Source organism: Syngnathus scovelli, chromosome 10, assembly GCF_024217435.2.
Source record: "Syngnathus scovelli strain Florida chromosome 10, RoL_Ssco_1.2, whole genome shotgun sequence".
Lineage (NCBI taxonomy): Eukaryota > Metazoa > Chordata > Actinopteri > Syngnathiformes > Syngnathidae > Syngnathus > Syngnathus scovelli.
This window is the reverse complement of record NC_090856.1, coordinates 8,870,740-8,886,887: the sequence shown is the minus strand read 5'-3', so window position 1 is coordinate 8,886,887 and position 16,148 is coordinate 8,870,740. Positions and strand designations below refer to the sequence as shown.

The 16,148-nt window shown below is 40.1% G+C and overlaps 1 protein-coding gene and 1 long non-coding RNA gene across 7 annotated transcripts; one reads left to right on the top strand and one right to left on the bottom strand.

The window, feature by feature from the left end:
- Positions 1 to 1,606: 1,606 nt before the first annotated feature.
- LOC125969342 (uncharacterized) lies at positions 1,607 to 2,850 on the bottom strand. Its single transcript, XR_007481527.2, has 2 exons — positions 2,194 to 2,850; positions 1,607 to 2,114 (listed from the first exon to the last, which is right to left on the bottom strand). It is a non-coding gene; the product is annotated as an uncharacterized lncRNA (long non-coding RNA).
- A 1,953-nt stretch (positions 2,851 to 4,803) lies between these two features.
- si:zfos-943e10.1 (GRAM domain-containing protein 2B) lies at positions 4,804 to 15,423 on the top strand. Of its 6 annotated transcripts, none has more exons than XM_049723649.1 (14): positions 4,804 to 5,057; positions 7,340 to 7,540; positions 9,700 to 9,873; positions 10,268 to 10,331; positions 10,711 to 10,783; positions 10,863 to 10,966; positions 11,081 to 11,179; positions 11,266 to 11,337; positions 11,490 to 11,558; positions 11,732 to 11,825; positions 12,348 to 12,443; positions 12,648 to 12,753; positions 12,998 to 13,105; positions 13,691 to 15,423. In XM_049723649.1, the coding sequence occupies exons 1-14, from the start codon at positions 4,966 to 4,968 to the stop codon at positions 13,707 to 13,709; spliced, it is 1,371 nt and encodes a 456-aa protein (XP_049579606.1). In that variant the 5' UTR covers positions 4,804 to 4,965; the 3' UTR covers positions 13,710 to 15,423. The 6 variants fall into 6 exon arrangements, with proteins under 6 accessions (XP_049579606.1, XP_049579598.1, XP_049579622.1 ...); XM_049723641.1 differs by having other exon boundaries at positions 9,697 to 9,873; XM_049723665.2 differs by lacking the exon at positions 7,340 to 7,540 and having other exon boundaries at positions 4,805 to 5,057.
- The last annotated feature ends 725 nt before the right edge of the window (positions 15,424 to 16,148 follow it).

The window sequence follows — 16,148 nt, the reverse complement described above, 5'->3', positions numbered from 1 at the left end:
GATAAGACAGTCATGGAAGTAAAGCAATTGACACGTTTGTTCATGCAGACATTATTGATAACGTGTGTATCTCTCGTGTCACAGAAAGCATAGATTTTTCGTCGGCAACTTAGATAATGAAGTGGTTGTTTTTCCAACTATATAACTGGCCATACAGGAAACAATCTGTCATCCTTTTTATTTGTGGGTACATCATTAAAAGCCAGATTTAAGTGCAACTAAAGAGTGATGTGGACAATTCATAATCACATTGTTCCATCACCACAGATGTCTGAAAATAGACATCCAGACAGATGAGTTCTGAATATCAGAGAAAAAAAGAAAAGAAAAAAAACAACTAGAAAGGCAATCGGTGCATACCTCTGCCAAATCCAAATTACATTATAACAATCCCCAAATGTACACCTACTCCACGTGCTTGATTTTGGTTATGAAAAACCTTTAAATGATTTACTGTTAATCTATCCTATTTCAACCAAAGACTGTTAAATCTTAACTGTTTAGAAATAATTATCATGTTCATTCTAGTGAGCTACGATGTATTTAATAATAACCTTAGTTCACTACCGCCTAAGTGTTTGTTAGCAAATATTGTAACTTGTCCAAAAGGCGCTTGAATATATTAGGGGTATTTATCTTCAGCAAATGTATTCCGATTATTGGATTCTTCCTTGGCTCATAACACTCGCAACTTATATTCTTCAATAACAATGAAATAGTAAAAATTCAAAATGTGTCTTTGTTTTTGCATTTAAAACCGTTTACACGTTTCTTTCATTGAGCTTGAGCGCCAGTGTAAGCTGTTTTGTTTTTCTTTTTAAATGTTGACTTTCTCCACTAATAATTCCAGTTTTGTGACTCAGTGTAAATATTTGCAAAACATGTCATGTGGCACATTTCCCGATATTTGCATGGCCATTTTCCCTGAACTTTTTTCTTTAGCACAAACAATATGCTGCACGGAATTCTTCCTCACAGTGTTGTTTGGAAACTTTCTTTGGTATTTGCAGTGTATTAGTATTTTATTTGATGTCTACTTTGATGTATAACGTTCTTGTCGAACGCATTGTGATATTTGCATGATCATGCCTGCATTAACTATAAAGCTATACAGTGCAAAACAACAATTAATTTACTTTTATGCGACACTGTCTCTTCTGTTCCTGACCTGCATAGTAGCTGCCCCACTGCATGTGCTCCACCCTAAGTAAACTACTTCAAGATAGACTACATTACCAAGGTCTGCAGTGAAGTAAAACATCCTAACGAAAGTTGCGTTGTAAGGAAAATGAAGCAGGTTTTTATTTTTGTCAAAATGTTACATATTGAAACACTGAGAGATTCTAATGTACACTGTAGTGGTCCCTCAGCTCAGTGAACTGACAAGATGTTTTAGATGTGTGCTTTACTTGATTTGCAGACTGGTACCGTCAATCAGATGGTTATTTTTCTTTATAGCTTTGGAATGTCCTGGCCACTGATTTCAGATTCTTATTCTTAGACTTAGACTTAGACTCAACTTTATTAATCCCTTGGGAATACTCCTGTAGTACGGAAGAAAATTAGGACCAGTGAAGAAAAACAAAAGGGGGTGACAGTCAGAAGATTCAATATTCAGGATTCAAGAGTTTTTATTCGCCATGTTTGAGCGTGCCAAACAAGGAATTTGACTTTGGTAAATCACAGCCTCTGTTCAACATTTAGGTGACTAACAACACTCAGGACATGTGAAAAATGGCAAATATTCTCAAAAGTCCCCCGATCTTAAATTCCCAAGAGGGCAAGGGAAAAACTCGAAACTCCAGCTAGGGGAAATGAGAAACCTTGAGAAGAGACCACAGATGGGAGGGGGTCCCTCTTCCAGGATGACCAGGCTGCAATGGATGCAGAGAGGACACATAGTACAAACGGTGTAAACAATTAAAAAAAGGTGTGAGGAGCAGGATGTTATTGCACAGCAATGACTTTGAGACTCTAAGAGTGGTGTGAGTTCATCAGAGCAACAGCCTGGGGGAAGAAGCTGTCTCTGTGTCTGCTTGTTTTGGCGTACAGAGCTCTATAACGCCGTCCGGAGGGGAGGAGTTCAAACAGACTGCAACCTGTGTGAGAAGGGTCTGTAGAGATGTTACTTGCACATTTCCTGGTCCTGGACAGGTACAAGTCTTGGATAGATGGGAGGTTGATTCCAATTACCTTTTCTGCAGTCCTGATTGTCCGTTGCAGTCTGTGCTTGTCTTGTTTGGAAGCCGATCCAAACCAGACAGTGAAGTCTGTGCTTGTCTTGTTTGGAAGCCGATCCAAACCAGACAGTGATGGAGGTGCAGAGGACAGACTGGATGATGGCAGTGTAGAAGGTCTTCAGCAGCTCCCACGGCAGGTTGAACTTCTTGAGCTGTCTCAGGAAGTACAGCCTCTGCTGGCTTCTGACTTTAAAGTGAGAATTCCCACTTTCTGACTTTAAAGTCAGAATTCTGACTTTGATCCTGACTTTGATCTCAGAATTGTGACTTTAAAGTTAGAATCCTCACTTTAAAGTCAGAATTCTGAGAAAAAAAAAGTCAGAATGCTGTCACCCCCCTTTTTTTCCTGCACTGGCCCTAATCCTTTTCCGTACTGTAGTGTGGAGGTACAAACATTCATTTATTTTGGAACCCTACTCCAAAACCTAACAAATAACCCCAAACGCTAAAATGTGTGTCCGTTGTCCAATCTTGCATTATACGGCAGCATTTTATTATATTTACTGCAGATAAAAAAAAAAAAAAAAACATGCATTATGGATTTAATCATTTCTAACAGTGTTCATTTTAGAATATACATATGTCTTATTTAATTACTTTATTCATGCCTGGTGATAAATTTTGTTTTTACTTAACATTGTTTCCTGCAAGTAACATTATTGGCTTTCGACGGCTCAGATCTTTTTCCTCTGCCACCAACAGTGTAGATGGAATGCAGTTACTTCGACCTTGTCATCAGCGTGGCTTACATAAATGTTTAGTTTCTGTGTCAATAGAACACTAATGTACTACCAAAGCAATGTTCTTGGTAATTTTGGTGTGAAAGGTATCTATGGTGTTCTAGTGTTAAGGTCAGCCACAAATAAAAAATCTTGCTCAAGTATTTACTGTATCAGTGAACTAAGCCAATTTTTGCTAAAGTTCAATCCCGAAAAGGTCAGATAAGCAATAAAACAACATATCAGCTTCTGGAGTATACTGATTATTATCATCATTTTGCAACACAATACATTATGATTGTAACAAAGTATGGAGTAGGAAAATTGGTTTTGATTTAAAAGTGAATGCATCTGTGCAAGAACAAATAAATGAGTCTCCATAAAGCTTGAAGCCAGGCAAAAAAAGTATTAAAAAGTTATGAATGCATTCAATGGTGCTGCTGATTTGTTGTTTCTTTAATTGCATCATTTGGGCTTTAGAGAGCTTATACATGTTATCTGTCAATGCAGTATTTATTGTCAAGGTAATGTAATAAAATTATAGAAAGAATTTCCAACTATTTGAAATGCCCTAAAGCTAGCATGATACAATTTTGTTGACGTACCAGTAACTAAAAACTACCAGATGCCACTGCAAACGGCACATTTGCCAAGTTTTGAACAAAGTGTTAGTCCACAAATTGTTGACGTCTCGTGATTTTTGTGGCTATGGTTCTTCCACATGCTACTGAGCAATAACCTCAGTAGCTTGTTACAGTAAATAAATAAATTGTTAAATTTAAACTGCCAAAATGTCTTGTTTCATTGAATCTTCATCCAGTAGAAGAAGAGTAAAGGACAACAGCAAAGTAAGCTGTTTACATTAGCAGAGAACATTTGGCAAATTTGTCATCCCACATCTAACTAAATTGGGTGATAATTTCATAAAAAAGCTTTCCAATGGCATATGCTTAATTTCAATAAAGATATTGTGACAACAAAAAAATAATCAACCACCAACACATTTCCTTACTTTTTGTGCTGTGTTTTGATACTCAATGTTAGACTGACTGGTGTCTTAATATTTGATCTACTCTATTTAGCTACATTTGAAAAAGTAAATATTAGAAATAGTTTAGTCCAATACTGTTGATCAGAATATATATATATTTTTTTTACGTGGTGGGATCTGAAAATGATCGAGTGCCAGAAAACAGACGAAGAAAATATTAACAGTTTATTGCAGGTTCCATCTAACAGTTCCCTATTCGCGTGCTGGTGTATACACGTGACAAATTTGTCATCCCACATCTAACTAAATTGGGTGATAATTTCATAAAAAAGCTGTCCAATAGCATATGCTTAATTTCAATAAAGATATTGTGACAACAAAAAAATAATCAACCACCAACACATTTCCTTACTTTTTGTGCTGTGTTTCGATACTCAATGTTAGACTGACTGGTGTCTTAATATTTGATCTACTCTATTTAGCTACATTTGAAAAAGTAAATATTAGAAATAGTTCAGTCCAATACTGTTGATCAGAATAATTTTTTTTTACGTGGTGGGATCTGAAAATGATCGAGTGCCAAAAAACAGACGAAGAAAATATTAACAGTTTATTACAGGTTCCATCTAACAGTTCCCTATTCACGTGCTGGTGTATACACGTGAAAAGTTGACGCCTTGAGTAAATTATTGATTACACGGGTCCTTGACTTTCTATAATAATACAGCGCGTTCCAGATGTTAATGAATGAGGACGCCCATTCTCCATATTAGGTGATGGGCGGTCTGTCTAAACCCACTAGTCCAATCTGATTGGATGGTTGGTCTGACATGACCGTTTTTAAGCAGCCTCTCTCAATGCTCATTGGTTCGTGGACTTGGTCCGATTTAAGGGCATTATCCTAATCAGCAGCAGTGGATGAGTCAAGGGTGGGGGGGCTCAAGGCAGAATCCTAAACAAGAGCTGTGAGCCTCCGTTTCCTCACGAACTGACCACCACTGGCAGCGGGTGAAGAATGCTCGAAAACAAGAGAGAACGCTTGAAAACCTTCATTCGGAAGATCGACGAGAAGGCCATTGTCAGAATCAAGCACTACATGAAAGAGAGGTAAGCAGAACGAATGCTAGCTACAGCCGGTGAGCATCACCCATAGAACAGATACTACCATTGATTGTCATTTCATTGATGCCTGTAAATCTCCCTGTTTCAAAGAAGGAGTCTGATAGAATGGGGATCGATAATTTGAATTGCCATAGATTTGCAACGTGGAAGAGTCGTAGATACAAATACTGCTGCTATGCTAGCTAGCCAACCTGTGGTCTGAAGATGCTAAGACCTTTAAATGAAGGGTCATACGTGTCACAAGTTGCGCATTTCAGATGCTAACACGATTTTTTATTTTTATTTTTTACCTACACATGCAAAACTGGATTATTTCTGCAAAGTGTGTGTGCACAGTCTTTAATTCGTTACCCTTGACCCCACGGCAGTTGTTGTAAACGTAGAAAGTGACGATGGTAAAATACGTGCAAGTAGTCAAATGACCGTTTTGTCATGTTTAAATGAAATTTATTGCTGTGTGACCATAAAGGAACTACGTCAGTGACTGTTTCAGTAAGTAACGACCATACTGACCAAATGGGTCTGCTCTGCTGTCCCCTCATGCTGAGCAATCATGACGTCATCCATCTCGCTATATGTGGGTCCGATTGGCGTCACTATTTATTCCTCTATATTCTTGGCAGACCAAAAAGACATTTATAAATCACCTGGTTAAGTCTTGCAGTCACATGTCACGTTGATAAGTGCATATGCACAGTGATCCTCTACAGAAACTTCATGGGGGGAGTTACGTATCAGTGGGCTTGTTTTCTAAGAAATTGGTCTAGATCTCATGAGTTGTGCCACAGGTGCTACGTGGTGTTATGCAGGCAGAGTGAAAGAGTTTGATTCTCTTGTAATAATAATATTGCCGTTCAGATTTCATGGTGGCTTCTAAATGGAACAAAAGGGGATGAAAAAACGGCATGCTTGATTCCTGCGGTCAGTGCCGAACTTCAATCGAGGGATGTGCTCCAGGCTTGTGAAGAAGGTTGGATCAAGTTAGCAGGATTGTTTGAGTTTCCCACAAATCAGCTGGTCATAGCTGAAGTCATGTGTTGCCTCTGTCAAGGCAGGGCTAATGACCACTCCTTTGTTCTTGAAAAAGTGGTTGGCTGACTTTCAGCATTAAAAAAAACAATATACAGAGAACACCATCATGTGTTTGACACCGTGTGTCTACATTTCTTGATTTGAATTCATAATTGAATAGCCCTGGCATACCTTTTTGCTCATGTGTGCACTCACTGGGAAGATTTGAAGAATGATCGCCTCTGTCTGCATTGCCAGTCCACATACAGGAAATGATGTGAGGCACTGCGTGCACCGGGCCGCATGACTTTCTCACAAACACACACATTGACTGCCGGTAATGCATGCACACGGACGCAAACGTGCACACCAACACACACTGCATTCTACAGGCTGGCAGGCTGCCACTAAATGCATTTTTTTTTGGGGGGGGCCTTAGCAAGTAGCTGACTTCCCTGCCCTTCCTGTCTGCTCTGTTAAAGCTCAAACACTTAGGCTGGCTGGCATGTCCAAGTGCCCATTTCTGATCTAATGCTAAATGTATTTTATATTTACAGAGTACGTTGAACCAATGTGCATGTGCAGAAAGCCCAAATTGTGTATCAACACTGGACGCCTGTAAATTCAACATTGATCCTGGTCGCTATAACCCAGAATAATATTTTAGTTGCCTTTAATTTTCATAGTTTGTTATAGTCGCCCGTTATGTGGAAGTGGCGTAATCACAGAGTTGAAACCAAAAGTGGGTACTTTATGGTTTTGCTCTACTTTACTCTTATGCAATTTTATTTGGGTGTTGACAATTTTGGGAACCTCTACTGTAATTTTTCATCAAAGTGTATACACCTTAAATGTCATTTAAATATACTGCACCAAAGTTCTGTTTAGCATAACAAAATACATTGCAGTCAAAAATACCCGCATCTTAAAATGTTGGCCTTAAAACCTACCGTGTATGCAATAACATTTAGCTTGAATTTAATTGGCACGAAACATTATTCTAGGAATCAAGCTGTAACAACGACTTTTAAGCAAGACAAAACGTTTTTCTCCAGAAGATGGTAATCTCGCACTTTATTTATGTACATAAAGGTTTGTTAACACCCCCCCCCCCCCCCCCCATCATTTACCACCTACTGCTATAACCTCATTACCATAACAACACAGTCTCTTACCACTAGCAAAGACGATGCTCATTGTGTTTTTCGGCCTGAACCCCAACCACCTCTTTTGTTTTTTTCTACTTTGCATTTCAGCTTCTTTGCTTGTTTTAGTTCTTGGGTGTTGCTACAGAAGGAGGAAGGAAGAAAAAAAGGAAAAGACCTTTACTCCCATTGCATTAATCAGTCGATGTGTCTAAGTGCAAAAGGTCTCCCTAGTGTTGCAGACATGGATAGAAGCGAAGCGACGATACGGAGACGTGTTACTCGTAATGGTGGTGCTGAGGTTTTAGAAAGGTAAGACTGGAAAATCACCAAGTCCCTATCTCTATGTGAATCTTGACGTGGTGGGTGGTTAATGTTTTTGAAAGCATGCCTGGGGACGTGTTTTATTTCGTTTGACTACTACTGTTGGGCTGCAGTTGTTAAAGCTTCAAAAAAGATTTCCATTTGATGTTTAGCAGTATATCAGTGAGCTCAACGGATCAATTGTAAAGTGTAGAATGTGGTTCTCCTCAAGTAAAACTTCCGCACACGTGCAAATGAAATTTTTTTGTGGTCTGTAGTCTGACAAACTAAACTCAAATGAGTTTAGTTGTACCATTTTTGTAGTCTTGTGGAAAATGAATGTTTATTTTTCCTTATCGGGGGTAAATGACACTCTCACATTTCTTAGTTTCTTGTCATGTAAATTGTTCATCTGTATGTGATTTGCATATTTGCAAACCAAATGCTCTTTGCTAATTCAATGTAATGAATGAAGTCAGGAGGTGGCAGAGAGTGCGATGCAAAAACTTTTTTTTTTTTTTTGTGGGTCCAGTTAACATCCTCCCCTTTCCAAACCCGTGATGATGGTCTTTGAATACCGTCTCTATTGGCCATTTTAGTTCAACCTCGTGTCAAGAGGAAATGGAGCAGACAATAATGTCTGTATGTTTGTCTGCGGTCTGTATGTTTGTCTGCGGACCAGGTGATAGGCGGCGGGGTATCCACCTTGTTTCTTTTCTGCTCATCACAACATTGAGAGGTTCTGTCAGCTGCTGAAACATGTCATAGACACGTCTTTAAGATAGAACTAGAATTAGCTCACCACACCCAGCTTTTACTCGAATGGTTAATGCATAATGACATAGTCTGCCTCCCACTAAGGCTCCATTGCTCATCTTCCCTTTACCGCCTGAACTTTGCTCCAGATGCGGAATGTGATGCTTGGCAGAGCACATTCTCACCTGGAAAACACCAAGTGGTGGGCAATTATTCATTTTAATTGTATTATAATTTGCGTGCTGGCTCCTTTTGTAGGATTGTCCGAATGCTAGTCTTCAAATGTAATATAATCACGTGGCACCACTCCTCGTTAATTATAACTTGACTGGCCAGTTTGAGCAGTTTATTTTTGTTTGCATCTGCTTTTACTTGTTCACAAGAAGAACAACATATTGATATTGACATTTGTAAGTGAAAAGTTCAAAAGTAGTTTGTGTGTCCATTTGTATAAGTGCACTTTGTGCTCGGCGGGTATGTGTGCTCTGCTGCTTTATTTCAGGCTTGTTTGGCTTCAGGGGGGAGTGGTTAGATTTGACGTCACTCTTACGGAGTGTCACACCACCACAAGCACATACGGTAGTGGCTTCCTCTTTCAGGGCATTCATACAAAACATAGCACAATGAAGACTGTTTCTACCCCGCCGCAAGGATTACAATTAAATCGAGTGAAAATCTAGCTTTTCTTTGAAGCCAGATATATTTTAGGATAGATTTGAGCCTTTTTTTTTTCCCACCCGCAAGTAAGGGAAATGCCAACTGTCAGCAGGTATATGAGTTTTCGTTCATCAAAAAGGACTAAGTTTTCCAGGTAAGGTGGATGTTTTTTTTTCCCCCCCTTCTCACCTAATAATTGTGTACCATTTGTTGATTTTAATTAGGACTCTATTTTAGCATTGCAAAGACTTCTACATGTCAGTCAGTTGTCATTTTGTTCCCCGAGGCTAGCCCAAAAAAGGACTTGTGTGAAATTTAATTTTAAACACAGGTGTTGGTTTTCTGCATTCCCGCTTTAAGGATAGAATACAGAATTACACTTGTAGTTTTTGGAGAGCCTTTCTGATCTCCTGAGTCAGCTCAGTTCTCACCTGTACTTTCCCCAAAAACAACTGTGCCGTCATAATCACCATTTGCGCAGCCTATTTCCGCAGGTGAAATTTTGCAAAGATTTTACACTTTACCTTTCACAATAAACACCGCATTAACTTGATGCAATAGAATGACGTCTCACAAGAGGAAAGTAACAACAATGGTTGTGAAATAATGGTTGAGACCACAAGAGATTGTAGATTCTGTTAATGGGTGATTTATTTACTGTACAAAAAAGATCATGAAAAATGTGTTGGTTCCATCCTCTGCGTGCATATCAAATGGATTCTCATATCAAATTTGTCTTTTTCTATATCCAGCAGCTACCCTGTAGAGAGCGGTGGTGGCGGAGTGCCAGCCAAAGTTAAGAAGAGCAGGAGCACCTTGAGCAAAGACGGCATCAAAAAAGTAGAGGCCAAGAAGGCGTTGAGTCTGGAGACCGCTCAGCTGGAGCTCCAGGAGCAACACAAAACCCTCAGCAGACAGTTATCCATCAGGTAAGAATTTCAGTCAGAGCTGCATCAATATATTTTTTTTGGAGAAAGTAGAATGCCTTAAATCACACGCAGAATGTGCTGTGGGTGGCTTGATATGGCGTCACAATAACTTGAACATGTATCACAAGACTTGAAGCAGTTGGGTCAGGTTGTGACACACATAATTGCGCTGTTCAGGCTCACATGATTTAAATGTGTGTTTTTGTGTGTGTGTGTGTGTGTGTGTGTGTGTGTGTGTGTGTGTGTGTGTGTGTGTGTGTGTGTGTTACCCTCATGATATCATACATAATGAGGTTGTCTACATAATCATGAGAACATCATTCAAGAATGTCAAATAGTGTTGCTGCTAACTGAGTACATTTCTGGTTTATAAACAACTATACTGTATTTTTAGGTCGCAAACTTTGGACGTTGAGTGCAGAGGCTTCGAAAGGACTAAGGCCAGCGGCACACAAAGCGTAAGTCCACCTCACCTTTTTTGAAGTATGCTGTTGTAATGTTAGGAGGCGCTGTGCCTCTCTGTTGTTGGGAGGCATGTGCAAACACAACAGTCACACTTGGAATGCCGCACAAGCTGAAACCTACAATTCACTCTGTGATCACCTTAAATAAACTGCAAAACATTTCTTGCAGAATTCATTTACTGCAGTCTATGGAACTCATTAAACTTGCAGTGTGTAGTTATAAACACTGGTCTCTCTGTAATTTTAGAGATGGCAATAGATAACTTGAGTTTATAGGTTGGGCTGATGTTTAAATGTTGCATGGGTCGAAAAATACTCTATGGTCGCCCTTTACTTTACAAAATGACTGATCAGTTTTTCTTCTGTCTTGTAGAGTTTCATAAAGCACAATGCAACATTCCACAAGTTGTTTCCAGACATTCCAGAAAATGAAGACTTATTACATGGTACGTAAACGTGAATCAAGAGAAGACCTTGACTCGGCTCTGTATTAGAATGCTGAAATGTACCACTTTTTTTCCCCAGCATACATCTGTGCCCTGCAAAAAGAAGTGCCCTACCATGGTCGACTGTACATTACTAACAGCCATGCCTGTTTCCATTCCTCTGTTCTGCTCAAGGACACCAAGGTAAGCAGGCAGCCGGTTGCAAAATCAAAGTTGCAATAGCCTACCTAAACCTTTCGGGACAGATTTGTATTTTTGTTGTTCTTTAATCTGACTTTCCCGTTGACACCATTGCAGGTAGTGATCCCCGTCTCCTGCATTCATATTGTCAAAAAGCAGAACACTGCTTTGCTTGTACCAAATGCCTTGTCAGTCCGAACCACAGATGGAGAAAAGGTGAGTTCTCCTCAGACCAACGGAGCTTGTTATCACGTCTGCCAGTAGCTCATGTTCTGTCTGTCCTGTTCCCTGATGTCTTTCAGTTCCTGTTTGTCTCGTTACGGAACCGAGAAGCTTGTTATCAGCTGCTGCGCTCCGTCTGTCCTCAAGTTGAGGTGAGTGGTCAAGGACGCCAGTACGCTTGCAAGTTAATCAAACTGTAGATAAATAACGCAGTGTGATGCAAGATACAATTTAGAAAGAAAAGAAAGAGGGCAGTGTAACAGACGTGCAGTGCCTTCATCATAAGCATGTGTTCCGTTTACAGGACCGCAGTGCCAACAGTAGTCCAGTCATCTCTTCTGCAGAGCACAACTATGACAAGAACAAACTGGTGGTAAGCAAGTCATACTGTTGTTTTTGCTTCCTCCTGCTGCTGGGTGTGTATTGAAACCACTGGAGATGATTTTAATTCAGTCATGTCTTCTCCGTCATGCACAAAAATATCATGTCAGCAGCTGTGTGCTGCTGGATAAACTCATTATTGTCTCTTGTGTCCCATCATGACAGAACTCCAGCCAGTCCAGTCTGGATGGCAGCTTTGACCTCAACGGGTCTGAGTCACAGTCGTTACAGGACCAACCTCTGGACAGCACAAACAAAGGTGAGAGGTTAACACTTTGGATAATATTTTTCTATTCACATTGAATAAAAATACTTTGGCAAAAACACACATCTATAATTTGTTAGTTCACCATGTCAATTAAAAATAATGCTTAGTTATTCTTTAAGATTTATTCAATCCACACTTATCACACAATTGTTGACTTTTGATTTAGTGCTGGATAATTCTGTAAAAATGTTTCTAGTAAAATAAGCAAATAGATTAAATTTGTCAATTTGGGCACTTGGCTGTTAAGCATTTAGCAAGTAGCAAAAAACTACTCTTCCTTGTTGGACTAAGTGAAAGGGACATAGCTGAGTCAACCATAGTTTAGCCTCAAATCAAATTACTAGACTTGACAAGTGAAAGGGACATAGCTGAGGCAACCATAGTTAAGCCTCAAATCAAATTACGAGACTTGACAAAGAAGCGTGAAAAAGTAGGAGAACAAGCAATCTACCTGATCAATTTGGGCAGGTAGTGTGAACCAAGTCATTGATGTCTCTTTCTCTTTGTCTGCAGAGTCTGCACTACCCAGTGAAAAAGAATCCTCTTTCAAAAGCCTGCATGAGCCACAGAGTAACAGCTCATCTTCAGAGGACAATCTGCCTGTTTCAGGTATCAAAAAAAAAAAAAAAAATCCCACAATATGCTTGGTTAACTATTGGACTGTTAAAACGCAGTGTTTTCGAGTGCACCGCTTTATGCGTCCTGCTTTTGAACGCTGTTAAATAAATGATACCGGAAAGCCAAATTTAGATGCTGCCTGCCAACGTGACATTGACATTAATGCCGTCCTTGTATGTCTGCTTCCCCCCGCAGCTGCAGGTGGCTGGTGGGTTTGGAATGTGCCGGAGAAGGCCAAGTCTCTGCTGGTTCAGAGAGAGGCCAGCACCCTCAACACGCTGCTCTTTATCTACTTGATACTGTAAGTCGCTTTGTCTTCAGTCCTTGCGTCAATGCTGTCTTCTTGCGATAAACTAAATCTGCTTCACACTCCTGCAAAAGGTTTTCATCTTAGTAACTATTCGTCGAAGCTCTTATGTTTGTATAGTCTTATGGCACTACAAACGGTTGATCAAACGTTGTGTTTTCCTCACAACATTTCAAGTTATTATTATGCCCACATCGATGGGTGTGAGTGTTTGTTTCAACTTGTCTCTGCTCCTCAGGGTGGTGGTGCTGTTGCTGTCTTCGGGCTACATTGGCTTGCGTATTGTGGCCCTTGAGGAACAGCTGACGTCACTTGGTGCATTGCCAGAGTTCACCCTACAGAGCGGGTAAGTCGTTGTCCATGCCAAGCACGAATGAAATGAATTGAATAATGGTTAACAATACAGCTTGGGCATCACATTAAAATATAAAATGCTCTCGAAATGTAAATTTGATGCTGGGCTCGGCATAATGAGCAGATTCCAATTGCATTTTGAAAGTCAAAATTCGCATTGCGTCTCGGATAAACGCATTGCGGCTAAGAGATGTTTATGTGGCAAGTTTATCTCATGTGTGAGCATTTTAATTAGGAAAGTCAACCAGTAAAATATTTGTTAGCTTCAGCCTTGTATTTAATTCTCATGTTATCTTGTCATAGTTTTATTGCTTCAGGTCCCTGCTAATAATCAGCAAAGAAATGCTCCTCAAAATTAGAAAGTTTCTCCTCATTAGCCAAATTGCTCCTCAATGGGGGAGAAAAAAGTTATTACGAGCCAAGTGAAATGAGTGGGTGGTTTCCTACCTGCAAGGCAAGTTCACAATGACATAAAGTAACGGGGAATTCTAAACATTCTTCTGCCCTACACTCATGCTTGACATGCTTGTTCGCTTACATCTTGGTGTGCCTCACTCACTCACTCCGTTTTCTTTAGGTACCGCCAAGACACATAACACTCAGCGACAGAAGGAGAGGTCGAATGACTGACTTGTGACTTGGAGGATCGCTTCCTCTCTTCACGTGCTCGGAATGTGCACCCAAGACACGTCACGTCAAGAGAAAGTTGGCCAAACTGTGCAATTTCTGAGACAACTTTTTAACTTAAAGGGCTAAGCTTGCAGTAGTTTAAAACAAACACAAAAAGATGCCACCACTTAAGTCACACAGAACCGAGCCAAAACGCATGTACATCCTGCCTGGTTGCAGCGTGTCTTGCTGTGTGGACCAAAGCTTGGAGGACGTGCGAGCGACTGTTCCACCTCTTCTTGCACTCCTTCAGACTGAACAGGGCTATCTATACCTGTCAGCATTAGCCAGCTGTTGTGCGCACCTCGGCACCGCAGACGTCGCGCTGCCGCTAGCCAAAGATGTGCGCGTCTCTCCCCATGGCGTTCGCCTTTCCTCCGGTCTTTGGAGGAACGTGTCTGTCTTATTGTAAATGTGGGTACCTCTCTTTTGAATGTCTTCTCCTCCGAACCTGCTGTGGGCTGAGATGATGATGATGATAATCAGCCCACAGTAGTCTCCTCTCGTGTTTCTTCTGTTTCTCAGTCTCTTCCTCTTCTTTGACGTGATTTCAGAAGTTTATTGATCAATGCTCGGAGGTTGTCGGGAAAGTCGGACAACATGTTTGAATGTGTTGTCAGCAGAAGTTTTTGGACAGAGTAGCATTTCAACATTTTGAGTTAAATTTCGTTTTGATTTATTTTTAGATATACACCAATCATGTATTGCTAATGGTTATTGGGGGTCTACATGTAGGGGAACTGACTGACTACAAGTTGTCCCTTCCCTAAGTGCAGGACAACTCAAAACCGCAATTGTTGATAAGGTCCAAATTTCAATGGTAACACAAAGAATAGCGCCACAAAATTTCAAACCATAACAAATGAGTATTATGCATGGCAAAATGTCTTTTATTCCGATGTGCTGTTTTTAAAATCAAAGAAAATGTGTGTGAAAGAAAGAAAATATGTAAGTTGAAAGGAGCGAGTGCACTTTACCAAATGCGTTGTGCCTGTCACAATCCAAGACACTGGATTGAGTAGAAATGGCGAAAAGTTGTCTTTTCAGGTGTTTGTCTGGCGGTGCTAAGTTCTTTTGTTTGTTTTAAAGTGTATTCACTCAGGGCTAGTGGGCATGACCCACCAGGTAGATATTCCTTTGTCATTTCAAAGTCTAGTGCGTGTCACTGGGATCTACGTCTTGACTTGGGTGCTTCTCCACAGACCCTTTGAGAGAGAGCTCGCCACTTTAGTAATTTGACTTTATTGCTTGACTTGATTATTTCTATGTAAGAGCCTCTCCCACCTGCCTGATGATGGATATATCCACGCTACAGCTCACACTTTGTTGTGGAGGTGCTCCTTTCCACAGCAAGGAGCAGATACACTGCATCACGTCTGCTGCATTAGACACACGCAGTACTGTCAGTTTCCCACCAGGGGGTAGCACACGCACACATCCACGGTCCTCAAGCAAAAATCCTGATGAGGGCAGAGTTTGTGTGGTTTTGCACTATTCGAAGTGTACATTTTGTACCAATTGTTAAAATCCTTAATTATACTATGGCTCTCTCTATATATTTATTTGCATTCTGTGTAATTCAAAGTAGTCTCTGTGAGATGACTTTGCTATTGTTGAAAATAAATCAAATGTTGCGAAGAACTGTTGTCTAATTTTGTTTCCCCTCAAGACTTGTTTTCTTTTTCTCCCTTTAGCAAAAAAACAACAATGTAAGAGTGCCCCACCTTTTCACAGACGTCAGAAAAGATGCAGTTTTTACAATTCACAAACAATATTTAAATTAACGTGATCCACCTTAGAAAGTTTATCCAATGAGCAGAAAAAAGTTATGTATTGCACATATTGTACTGTACTGTGGTACAGTTGCAAGGCATAAGCTTGCCATCTCGTGGAGAAACTTATTCACTGCTACTGCTTTTACAAGGCTCTTTGTTTTACGACACAGGTATCAAACTCAAGGCCCAGGGGCCAGGTATGGCCCACCACATCATTTTATGTGTCCCGCGAAGACAAATTGTGCATCAAATTCGTGTGTCATTACTAGAATTGCAAATTGTCTTCACTTTTAATATTTTCTTTTTAAATATTTGACCCATTTTTACTCGTCTGATTTGAAAAAAAGTTATTTGTCAGTTTGTTTTGTAGCTTTTACTGTATATAATACTGTATATAATGAGGCGCTCATACATTTATTTGGGTCATAATGGCCCTCCGAAAGAAGCTATGACTACATTGCGGCCCGCGAAAATAATGAGTTTGACACCCGTTTTACGACATGCATTGCAATGTTACAAACGGCATTAATTAAGTGAAGGTACCGCCTCTAATACGTGCTAATCATTTCGATAAGCAATTGTATATTTTCT

Excerpts from the sequence above, each read along its gene's own strand:
- si:zfos-943e10.1 (XM_049723641.1), top strand. The coding sequence starts at position 4,966 with ATGCTCGAAAACAAGAGAGAACGCTTGAAAACCTTCATTCGGAAGATC. Across the intron at positions 10,967-11,080 it reads TTCTGCTCAAGGACACCAAG|GTAGTGATCCCCGTCTCCTG; the intron begins GTAAGCAGGCAG and ends ACACCATTGCAG. Across the intron at positions 11,180-11,265 it reads GAACCACAGATGGAGAAAAG|TTCCTGTTTGTCTCGTTACG; the intron begins GTGAGTTCTCCT and ends GATGTCTTTCAG.